General features: G+C 45.0%; 1 protein-coding gene across 1 annotated transcript in view; it reads right to left on the bottom strand.

Moving 5' to 3' along the window:
* The window catches only part of stab1 (stabilin 1), a 298,755-nt gene that overhangs the window by 76,160 nt on the left and 210,231 nt on the right, over window positions 1-12,364 (bottom strand). The window contains exons 43-48 of the mRNA XM_086001826.1: window positions 11,617-11,690; window positions 10,924-10,998; window positions 8,591-8,710; window positions 7,266-7,313; window positions 7,066-7,149; window positions 5,289-5,435 (exon numbers count right to left, since the gene is read on the bottom strand). Of these exons, the coding sequence (XP_085857952.1) occupies window positions 5,289-5,435; window positions 7,066-7,149; window positions 7,266-7,313; window positions 8,591-8,710; window positions 10,924-10,998; window positions 11,617-11,690 (548 nt within the window). The remainder of the gene's footprint in view (window positions 1-5,288; window positions 5,436-7,065; window positions 7,150-7,265; window positions 7,314-8,590; window positions 8,711-10,923; window positions 10,999-11,616; window positions 11,691-12,364) is intronic.

Here is a 12,364-nt window from a genome sequence, read left to right as displayed (position 1 = left end):
CATCCCATCCTCTCTTGTCTCTACGCAGCTCTCGTAGCATCAGCTTCACCGGCAGAATGAGTGGTGCCAGGAATCCGAGAGGGTCGTAGATGGAACTGACCACGGAGAGAATCCCTTGTCTTGTGGATGGTCTTTCGTTCACCATTATTCTGAAGTTGAACGTGTCTGACTCGATGCACCATTGTACACCAAGAGCTCTCTCGATAGGAAGGACATCGTGGCTCAGGTCCAGATCTTTGACTTCAGTGGCTCTTTCCTTTTCTGGGATAGAAGCTAGAACTGCTCTGCTGTTGCTTATCCACTTAGTCAGATGGAATCCTCCATTCGAACACAGAGTTCTAAGGTCTCTTGACAGTGCGATGGCATCGTCTTCTGTTGACACGGACTTCAGACAGTCATCGACATAAAAGTTTCTGAAGATTGTCTCCACAGCCTCTGATGGTGCTTTGCCTTTGCCATCTTCTGCAGTTTTTCTGAGAGTGTAGCTTGCACAGCTGGGAGATGATGTGGCTCCAAACAAGTGTACGGCCATTCTACATTCCACCATCGCTTGACTAACGTCGCCATCTGGCCACCAAAGGAAACGCAGAAGATCAGCATCTTCATCAGGGATTCTGACTTGGTAGAACATTGATTCTATGTCTGCCATCATGGCAACGAGCTCTTGTCTAAACCTAGTCAAGACGCCAATGAGGGTATTAGTAAGATCAGGACCTTGAAGCAGCTGATCATTCAGTGAAGTTCCTCTGAATGAGGCGGCGCAGTCAAACACTACACGGATCTTTTTCTTCTTTGGGTGATACACCCCGTGATGAGGAATGTACCAGACCCTTCCATCGTCTCTGTTCAACTGTTCTTCAGGCACTTTTACAGCATAGCCTTTCGCTATGATGTTTCTCATGAAGTCTTTGTAGTCTTCGTGAAAGTCGGGGTTCTTGTTCAGCTTTCTCTTTAGACTGATGGCGCGTTGCTCTGCTATGCAGCGATTGTTCGGCATCTTCGCGGTCTGTCTTCTCAGTGGCAAACCAATGTGATAGTGGCCATCAATGAACTGTGTAGACCTTGTCATCAAATCCATGAACTGATGGTCTTCTTGTGACATCTCTGTCTTTTCCTCACAGCTGCGTTCTGAGAAGTCTGCGTTGAACTGCTGTATCAACAGCTCTTCAATGCTTGCGATAGAGATGCGATTAACTGTGACATTTTGTCGTTCCTCCTTGTTGCCATCATCTCTCCTTACCGGTCCATTGACTACCCATCCAAGGGCTGTCCTGACGGCGTAGGGTCCGTCATCCTTGCTGTTTATCACCTGCCATGGCTCCATAGTTTTGTAGGCATTGGTTCCAATTAATAGGCCAATTTCTGCTTCAATGTATGGGAGACGCACCTTTTCTAGGTAAGGCCATCTATCCACATCCTTCTGCAGGGCTAGGTTCCCTATTCTAACAGGAATCTCCCTCTGTGTGAAAACATTAGGCAGGTCTATGAAGTCCTTCTCTTCAAGTCCACACACTTCTAGGTCTGACAGGATATAACTTTGCATTGCCTGCTCATGACCCATGGTGCGTAATAGGATTTCTGTTCTTCTGCCTCTAACGTTCAGCTGTCGCATGAGTGATTCTGTGCAGAACGTTGCTGAACTACCTGGATCCATGAAGGCGTAAGTCTCCACAACCTTCTCACTCCTCTTAGACTTGATCCTTACTGGTACGATGGCAAGAATACAATCACTGTCACCGGCCCCAGTAAGTCCGCAAGTCTCTGGTTCTAGCGACACCAGAGCACTTGAAACAACCGTCTCGTCGGTATTGTTTTCTTCACTCTTCTTAGGGACTTGTTCTTCTTTATGGATATGCAGCAGACTGGGATGTTTCCGAGTGCACTCTCTGCATGTTGTTCTTTGCTTACAGTTTCTACTCAGGTGCCCCTGAGAGAGACATCCAAAACATAGGCCGTTGCACTTCAGGAATTCGATTCTGTCCTTATGTGGCTGTGCTTTGATGTCGCTGCAGAAATCCAATGTATGATTCTTCTGGCAGAATAGGCATGGCTTCTGAAAGGCATCAGCAGACGTCCCTGTGCTGCTCCTTTTGGTAGAGGAGTTCTGGGGCCTTTCTTCCTCGGCCTGAGTGACGATAGTTGCAAAGCTGCTTCCCCTGGAACCACCTTTCCTGAGAGTCTTTGATTCAACAGGCTTGGCTTTCACTCTTCCATCAGTAGTCGGGCTGACATCCTGGATGTTTCCAAACAATGGGTCCCTAGCAATTTTAGCCTGTTTGTCTATGAAATTCACTAAGTCTGCAAACCTGGCTCTACTTTTCCGTCTCTCCATTATCTCAAAGGCTGTTCTTCTCCATTGTTCTCTCATCCTGTAAGGAAGCTTAGAGATGATGATTCTCATAGTCGTAGGATTGTCCATCTCTTCCATGAATTCAACATCCTCCATGGTGTTGCGACATCCTATGAGGAAAAGAACGTATGCGTTCAATGCCTCTCCGTCCTCCGATCTGATCTGTGGCCACTTGGTAGCCTTTTCAATATATGCAGTGGCTATCTTCAGCTCGTTACCATAGTGCTCCTGCAGCAACTTCCTGGCTTCTATGTATCCCCGGTCCGGTCTCATGTGTTCACAGCTTCTGACCAGGTCTTGTGGTTTACCACTGGTGTACTGTCCCAGGTCGTACAACTTATCACTGCTGCTCTCTGTTTTGGAGTCAATGGCTTGTTCAAAGGATCTGATGAAGGGCTTATACTTGAGTGGGTCGCCTTGGAACACTGGTATGTCTCTTTGAGGGAGTCGAAACAGATTCTGTTGTTTTACAAGCATCTCTGTAATTTCGTTCTGACATTGCATCACTCGGTATAGGCTTCTCCCTGTGTCTTCAGGCCTCTGGTGGTCATCAGCAGGGTCTAGTCTAGACTGTCTGACGTCTGGGGTAGCATCACGTGCTCCTGTTAGTGGAGAGGCCACTCTTCCACGCTGTAATGCCAGGGGATTGCCTTCGGGCTCTGTTGTAACTCTTGAAGGTGCCCTGGATCCAACTCTATGTGACAACGTTGACTGGCAGTGGCTCCCGCCGTCCCGTGAGCCTTCATAATCTTCGTACGCACTCAACCTGGCGTCTGAGACCTCGATAGCTGTTTTTATCTCCAGCTGTTCTTTCTTTGCCTGCACCTGGGCCCGTTGGGCCTGCACTTGGGCCTGCAGTTGGGCCTGCAGTTGGGCCTCTTGGACCTGCAGTTGGGCCTCTTCCCATTCAAGAGCTTGCTTCTCCGCTAAAGATGCTGCGCGCGCCATCAGCGCCGCCCGTTCAGCCTCCGCTCTCATGCGTCGCGACGAGCTTGTGGTGGAAGCGACTGACCTGCGTCCAGAAACAGAGCTACCTTCTTTTCGATTTTTGCTCGGTCTGGCGGAAGTCTCTGAAATGCTATCGTCTGGTCCGACTTCATCGTCAACTTTATCTTTCTCTGCTGTATCAGCATCTTGTCGAATCTTTAAAATCCACTGTTCCGTGGCCTTGATATAGTCCTTAATGCTGGTTGATTTAAGATCAAACCAGTTGTGCTGATCATCGTTTCCCTCTTCTTCAGACAGAAGTGCTAATACATCTTCATTGAGTACATTAAACTCTTCATGCAGCTTGGAGAAATCGTAATACATTATGTCTTCAGCTTTCTTAATATTAGCATTATCTTCCATGAGGCGATCAATTATCTTCATTTTTCCAGTTATCTGAGCTAATTTAGCCTTCCTTGCACCTATGCTTCTATGTAACTTCTCTTCCATTGCCTTTGGGGTGAGCTTTATTTCCCTCTTTTGGCTAGCAATCCTTCTGGCTGAGGGAAGCTCCTGGCTCCGCAAGGCCTCGGCCATTTTACCCGCAGCTCTTATTTAGCTTCTCAATAGAATGAACAAAGCAAGTAACAGTCACTGTACCTTCGCTTTCTTATATTGTCGTCTGGCTCCGTGACCATTCATGTATACGTTCGCCGACGATTCTGTCCCTTCCTTCTTAGGGAGCAAGTTTTTGACTAATGTATTGGCGCTTCTTAGTTTCCAAACAGGCAGGCCACTGAGCTGTGGGGCCTTTAACAACGAGTAGACGCGTGTCGAAATAAAACGTTCCCAAACGTAGCTTTGTCTTTTAAACTGTTTACTATAACACTTAACAAACGGAATTACAAAGCAAACACATATAAACGAACACGGTCAAAAACTGTACTGCTCCAAACCTCACAGCTTCTGCCTCTTTCACCACGTGCAGTTTAAACTGTAAAATGGCTGCACCCATGTGTGGCTTAGGGACTGTTCCATTGTGGCAAGAATGAAGGGGGTGTCGGACTATACTACTGGAGCAAGAAAATAGGGGGTTTCTTAATACAATAAGTCGGTCAGGTAAATTAACTGTATTATGCCATTTAGCCACTATTTTAAAGTATTTTCTTAAGCTTTTATGGCTCTTACAGGCTGGCCTGCTCCAAACAGGAAATAATTACTGGTCAATTACACTAAGAGACTATAGATGTTGATACTGCCCCACCCCTATATTTCTCTCATTAGACTGATAGTTTGATGGCATTGGGAAAGTAGTAGATAGTGGCACTAAGAGTGAAGAAATAACAGACATAAAAATGCAAAAGATATAGAAGACAGAAAAACAGAGGCCTTAAAATTACACCATGGGGTCCTGGGATCACGGGATTACAAACACACGTGTTCACCCAAAATTTGTTTCTCTACTATTTTAGTTGCAGCATTAAGCTACTTATTTTAAACATAATTGGTATAATTGAAGTTCTGACGAAAGGTCATCGACCTGAAATGTTATCTCCGTTTCTTGCTCCACAGATGCTTCCTGACCTGCTGAGTATTTTCAGCATTTTCTGTTTTTACTTATGATATAATCAAAGACTCAGAACCCTTGGAGTTGCTGTGGGATTACGAGGTGGGTTACTATGTTAGACGGAGATGTGCAAAGTAGGCTCAAGGCGGGTTTGGGTTGACACACACAGGGTAATTTGTCTCTGATTTGTGTGGCCCATTTCCATGATTGGCTGATTCAGAGGCAGCAAAGTGCATAATAGCACCATTATGTGAATGATGCGAAAGCTTTTAAAATAAGGAAATACATTTTTGCATAATTTCTCCACATAATTTCAAGTAGAAACTGGGTCTCCCTCAGTTTTTAGATGCTTGAGGTCTGAGTGGTATTTTTAACATTTTGTACAATACAATTTATCAGTAAGAGCACATCCTGTGGGATATACTGAAGCACAAACACGCCTACCTGTTTCCAAGAGATCTGAATGGGCTTTCCAGATAAGGTAACAAGGGAAGTCTGTTTCCTTAGTTCAGTGTGTAAAAGTTTCCCACAGCCTACTATGTGATATCGAAGCAAATCTCCTATCAGACCTTGTGTTTTCCATTCTTCCATCTGTTGAGAAAGCTCTCTCATTAATTCGACAAAGGCTGTTCACAATCAGTTTAGGTTTTAGCAATGGATTTGGGAACTTTGTATAAAAGATTCAGAACACATTTTGATCCAGGGCTACACGATAGGGTAGATTTTACAAGGCCTCATGTTGTTGGCAGGGCTTTGCACACATTGGAAAACTGTGGGCATGCTGCTCACGATTTCCCAGTCATTGATGTCAATTGATGAAAAATCAAGGGCAGCATGACTTTGATTTTCCAATAATGCTGGCCACATTTGAGACCCCAGTGCGGCTGGTTACGGGAGCTGGATCGGCTCGGGGCCCCTGACTGTCTCAGAGTCTCCTGACTCTCTCAAAGTCTCCTGACCGTCTACGGGGCTCCTGACTGTCTACGGGTCCTCTTGGCTGTCTATGAGGTCTCCTGACTCTCTCGGAGTCCCCTGACTGTCTACAGGGTCTCCTGACCGTCTACGAGGTCTCCTGACTGTCTCAGGGCTTCTGACTGTCTCGGGGTCGCAATTGCACGGGCAGCAAGGCCCTGACACCACCCCTGGGCTGGGGTCTCGTAAAATCTACATATTTAGCGAGAATATAAGAGTTGATCATGTAACGCTAATTTGATTATGTCACCACCATGTGACACAGAGCAGTCGGCATTCATTTTTAAAACTAATTAAACTTGCTAAGCTCTGCTTTCAAGTACGGCAAGTCAAACTATATTCGTTCTGCACACTCCTCTGCAGCTGTAGCATGCAATGCGGTGGCGCGCAATATTTAGAAAGTTATTTGAGGGTGAAGAAAATAATATTTTTATTATACGAAATATAAATTTATAAAATACATTGATTACTACACAAAACATTATGGAATACTTACACGCTGGATCCTTCCTCAATCAAAAACATCCCAATAAAGTTAAATGATGGAAGAGTTTAAGCAGAGTGCACTCCATATTTTCTGCTATGAATTTCATGTAATTCCATTAAATTTGATGAATAAATTTCAGATCATTACAGAAAACTTGCAACAGATACAGAACAAATACAGCAGAAATCAAAATTACTTTCAGATGTTCCTTTGAGGATACGATTCCTTCCTCATTTTTATATATAGATTCCTCCCCTCTTGCTCCTGAAAGTGTTGGCTGAGCTGGGGGTAGAGTCCATGGGCACTAAGCACCCTGAAGATCAGCTATGATCATTGAATGGCGTTACAGGCTCAAGGGGCCGTATGGCCTACTCCTGCTCCTAATCCTTATGTTCTTAAGCTGCCTTCATGAGTACTCCCAAACAGTGAGTGCGAGCAGGCTATTCGACCCTGGTGGCGGCACAAGCCAAGCTCGATCCTGCCCTCTCCTGTAATCCAGATATTCCCAACGTGAGATCACTCGACAGGAATTGGATATGGAGCCCTGGGGAATTTTTGTCCCTCCCTAGCTGAAGAATACTGAGGCCATTGGTAGTGCACCTACTGCTGCCCTGCACAAAACTGGCTCGCTCAGCACCAAGCAAGGCTGCATATTCCTTGCTGCAAAATGAAGACAGTAGTATTTTGGAAAACTGCTATGACACACATACCCACAAGTCTCTTAACAGGGAACTGTGATCTGTGTAATTGATATACAGTTACCGTCTTATCTTGAGTAAGTGTGTCCTGCCGTGGCACAAACGCCGTGAATGGCCCTCTGCCATTAAGTTCATTGATGTAGTTTGTCTGCAATGGTTCAAAAGAAAATCAAAGAAGGGTTTGAGCAATGTTCTAACCGAAAAGAGAGAACAGATATTTTTCATGAATTTCAGCTAGCAAATATTAAAATGGTCCATCGCTACCTGAAGGTATCTGTAAAACAAGGCAGCTTTTGGTTCCCGGGCAAGTTCCTGTCAAGCAATTTAGAATTTGTTTTTTAATTGAAGCTCTAAATAACACAAAAACATGACAAGAGAATTTATATTTTATGATAACACGTTATTTCAATAACAGAGAAAAAGACTTGCATTTAAACAGCGCCTTACATTGACTCTGAGGGACATCTCAAAGTGCTTCGCGTACAATGAATTACTTTGAAGTGAGCTGAGTTTAAGCAAATGTGAGAGGCATTTTACACACACCACTATTTCACGAACAAAAGTGAGACGAACGCTGAGGCAAAAGGGACGATTTTAATTTGCTCCCACAAGCCGGGTGGTAGCGGCCTGAAAACGGTGTCAGAGCACTTACCACCATCTTGGGTTAGACCCCGAGATGGGTGGCCAGAGCACTTGCCGGTTTCAGGCGGGAGGTGATGTAATATTCAAATTGGGGCCACAGGCCCCATTGGCCCGGGCCTCACGATGGCAATGATGGGCGAGGCAGCGGATGCACTCCACCCACCATTTGCCCGCCTTTCGCCCACCATCCGCCTGCCAGCCGGAAGTTACAATCGGCCCTAGAGTGTTCTTTTGGTGGTGTCGTCTGAACGAGGAATATTAGTCAGAACACTGGGAGAAACTCCTGGGGGGTGAAATTGGGTTGATTTGTGAAATTTGGCCACCCGAAGCCAGTGTGGAGAGGTTCTCAGTTGAATGCTGCTAGAAAGCAGGTCGGCCTGGTGAAGGTTGTGGGCGGATGGGGGGTGGGTGGGGCGGGAGGATGTGGGGAGTCGATCCACGAGCGGGTACCAAGCGCAGGCTCGCAGCGGGCCATTGTATTTTTGTGGAGCCAGGAGGAACACACTTGTTCACTTCTGGACCAGTTCTTGAGCGGCCACCAGCAGCCCCTTTACGCCATGAAAATTTTTTAACGGGGTCCTGAAAAAATTGCATCACGGCGTCAATGGACGACCAAAGTGCCCCTCCCCAATTTTCAACTACCAGCCACCGTTTTTCAGGTGAGAAGTGGGCAGCCAGCAGTTGAAAAATCACCGCCGGGATCTTTTATGTCCACCTGAACCACTGGATCGAGCAGATGGGGCGTCAAATGAATGTTTTGTCTGAAGGATGCCCTTTGACCATCGGCACTGCTTCAAGAATGCATTGCAGCAGATATTCCGTTTCATTCCCCTTACTGCATTTGTTCATGATATATATTTTACATTAGATGTTTTGGAATAATACAAGTTCCATTTAAAAGGATCAAATGCCTAAAAACTCTAATTAAAAATATCTTTGAATACTACCTGAGAGATTGTGCCTCGACAAGAAAGTCCAACCATTATGTAGCCCGACCTACAGCTGCACGTTCGAGTTCCTGGTCCTGTTTCTAGGCAGTGGGCAAATGGGCCACAGTCACCATTGTTCTTCAATAGGAGATGAAGACAGAAGACAACTTAGAACAAGTATCAAATACAATTTTTAGATTTAACCTCTGTAATATGTCAGGCTCTGTTTCAGCCAGATCTCTCTCATGTAAGCTTGATCTGGGATAAATAGATGAAATTATCTTAATTGTCCTATGCACAGCAGGATGAATATTCAGATAACTTTTATTGTGCTATTATTTGCGTGCTAATGCGTTTACTGCATTGTCATGGTTTCCACAAATTCAAATACAAAAAGGTCTCAATATGCAAGGGGCTAAAAAGGCCAAAATTGGCCACATTAACATAGATTTTTAATAAAAGACAATCAAAACAAAAGGAAAACCAAACCAATTTAGGAAGAAGAAAATCTTAAAATAAAAATGCCTAAGCCCAGTATATTGAGAGTTTTTTTTTGGAAGAGGGAGGCTCCATTACTAGTCAATCTACAATGGCCTCTGCATTAGGTGGAGTTTGGCTCGGGGCCATTTTGTTAATTCATCCAATTGTGAAGTATGAGGGCAGCAAACAAATTAAACACATTCCAGATTGAAGATCCCTTAAATTTAATAAATTTGGTCTGGAATGTGCTTAATTTTTTTAATGCTTCTCAATAAGATGGATTAATATGATTTGATTTAGATGTAACATATCTTAAACCTAAAACCAACAAAATACAATAAAAGGTTAATCTTGCCAACTGAGGGATGTGAAAGAAAAGAACATTCCATGTTTCATCCCCCAATTCCTGTAACCTCAAAAAGTCTAAGGGCCTACACATAAAACCATTTCAGCCTATCCGAGATTATGGGCTCAAATTTCCAAGCCCTGTGGAGGCGGGTTTGGAGGCGGGAGTGGTGGGGAAATTGCAGAATCGGGGGCAGTGACCCATCCCGCCCCCAACCCACCTCCGTGCCAATGTCCCAGAAGGCGGGTACCCAACCTGTGCTGGGAGCCGCCTCCCCAAGGCGGGAAGGGGATTAGTGCCAATTAACTGCCTGTTAACAGGTAGTTAACAGGCAGTTTTTTGCCTAATCCCTGTTTTTTGCCTAATCCCTATTTTTAGCCCTGAAGTGTGGGCTTCCCGACGGCTCCGAACCACGCCAAGTTAGCGAGGCGGACTGTCGGTCTGAAGGGGTTGGAGGGGTCGAGATGTCCGTTGTGCAGGTGAGTGATGGGTGCATGTGTGCAGAGGTAAGTGTGTGAGGTAAGTGTAAAGTGTTTTAATAAGTTTTACTTACCTTTACTTTCTCCTGCAGGCTTCCTTCCTTCAGTTCTTGGGAGTCCCTCAGCTCACCGGCACAGAAAGCAGAATGGCCGCTAACTGTCAAAAGCTGCAGCCTCTGCTTTCTGATCTGGAGAGCTCTCTAACTGAGTCTGAGTAGAAGGACTCAAGTTAGAAGACAGATTGTCAGTGTTTGACAGCTTCACAGAGCTGTCAAATGCTGATTTTTCATCTGTCAAAAGCTCTTGACAGATGAAATGTCAATCACTGATGTCACCAGTAACCAGGTGTCCCTTAATTGGCCTGCTGAGCCCGCTGGGTGGGCTTAACAAGGTCAATCAAGGGAAAGTAGCACGTGTTGGCCACAAGTCGATGGAGGCGGGATTACAACCCAAAAAGTGGGAGTCCCGCCTCCATCACGTCCCCATTGATAAATTCGAGCCCTATGATCACGATCAAGAAATGAGACACCCACGAGAGTCTTTGGGGAAGCTGGAAAGAAATAGGAGTATAATTTCAAATTTAGGAATGTCACTCCAAAATAGGGTCAGGATTAAAAGTGATGCACAAAATCAGGACAGTTGAGAGATATGTTATCAGTATATACAAATATCCTGCAGTTGCATCTTTATAGATATTAGATGATTTCTTTTAACCGGCCAGTTATACTACACAGTTTGTGTCACTATGTACCAGTTTTGACTTTGCAATTGGGTCACGCCGCGGCTATTTTTCAGGCTTTACCCAGCCTACTAAGGCCCCAAAATAGTGGGCAGGAAGCGGGCACACTTCTAGCCGAAAGTGCGCTGCCCGCCATATTGGGTAAGGACAAACAAGAGGCGTCCTTTGTCCACACCTGACATTGGCGTTAGGCCCTTTGCATAGGCAAATAAGGGGCTTAATGCCTGCTTGAGGTCTCCGCTCCACGACTGATTTGCTGCAAAGGTGGGTGCTCCTGAATTTCGGGGCCTGTAAGTTTGTTCCTAACCTGTTTGCAAGGGTTGATGAGTGCACAGGATTTTCTACCATCTCCATGGTATCCAGAGAGACAATTACAGGCGACCTAGAATGAGGAACACATCAAAAAAAGCGTGAACAGTATCATTAGAAATATCTGTGTGGGTGGGGTCTGGTATCTTGTGTGGTGATAGCTACCCTCCGCCCCGGTAGGGGGCGACGGAGAGTAAACAGAGAAAGGAGGGGAATAAAGAAGCCTCGTGTTGATGGCTGAAGGAATACATCCCGTGTCCGTGTGTTGAGCACATTACATCTTGTGCCGTTCACTTGCAAGCAGAAAATCACAAGCGGGAGTTTCAGGGTTACATTTTTCCTGAGCCCATTTGGCCGGATCTGGAAATTTACGATGCAGTTTTGTTTTGTGAAGACTGATATGAAGAATTCATTTAACACAGCTGCCATATCTTTCATAATATGTACACCCAGCTTAACCCTTAAAAGATCCAGTTGCTCGGTGAGTTCAATTAACGTCATGCATTGCTAAAACACTTATTTTGATGCTGATCTTTCGGCTATTGACAATCCAGTTTCCTATTCTCCTCATCACTTTTAAAATGCTGGCGAGGAAGTACAATAACGCTGGAAAACGATGGCATAAAACTGTCAAGGGAAAAACTAAATAAATCGGAACAATTAGAAATCCCCGCACGAACACCTGCCTTACCAGATTTGGTCCTGTTTTAGTGCATTCTGCGTTTCCATGACAGCCGCCATTTTGTTCTGCGCAGCCATCGATTTCTGATTCGGAACAAAACACAATAATAGTGAGTTATTATAGTAACAAGGTACAGGTATAATTAGTAATAACTTCCTATGGTCACTTCCTCTTTTCCCATTGAATTAACTTAACATGAATAAAGAACTAACCAAGTTCACCATTCCATTTTACCTTTTCACCTCATCTTTGCCTCTTTGTGCTCTCTTGGCCGATGCATCCCACTGCCCAGCTCTATCAATCTGTGGCACAGCCCACAAGCCAATTATACAACTGGGCTCTGATCTGATTTAACAACAATACTGGTTAAAACAGGCGGACAAAGCAAAACCTTTGTACCACTACCCAGACTGGCGAAATAAAATCTTTCAAACATTAAAATCAGTAAGTAAAATCTCCTGTGGTGTTGATTATGGGTAAATCAGGTCCTGGAGGATGGATTTTGATGTTTAATGTGGCTTTTGATGTTTACTGTGGTCTTGCTGCAGCCTATCACTGTAACACAGGATATTTACTGACACAATAGGCTGGATTTTCATTGAGGAGGTGTGTAGGAGGCGGGACTACAACTTTCGGGGTTGTAGTCCCGCCTCCATCGAGTTGTGGCCAACCCATGCAATTTTCACTTGATTGACCTTGTTGAGCCCGCCCAGCGGGCTCAGCAGGTCAATTAAGGGCCACCCCTCAACAGTTGACG

Source organism: Somniosus microcephalus, chromosome 11 (genome assembly GCF_052327205.1).
Source record: "Somniosus microcephalus isolate GS21.2 chromosome 11, FLI_Smic_1.0, whole genome shotgun sequence".
Lineage (NCBI taxonomy): Eukaryota > Metazoa > Chordata > Chondrichthyes > Squaliformes > Somniosidae > Somniosus > Somniosus microcephalus.
This window is presented reverse-complemented; position numbering and strand designations above follow the sequence as displayed.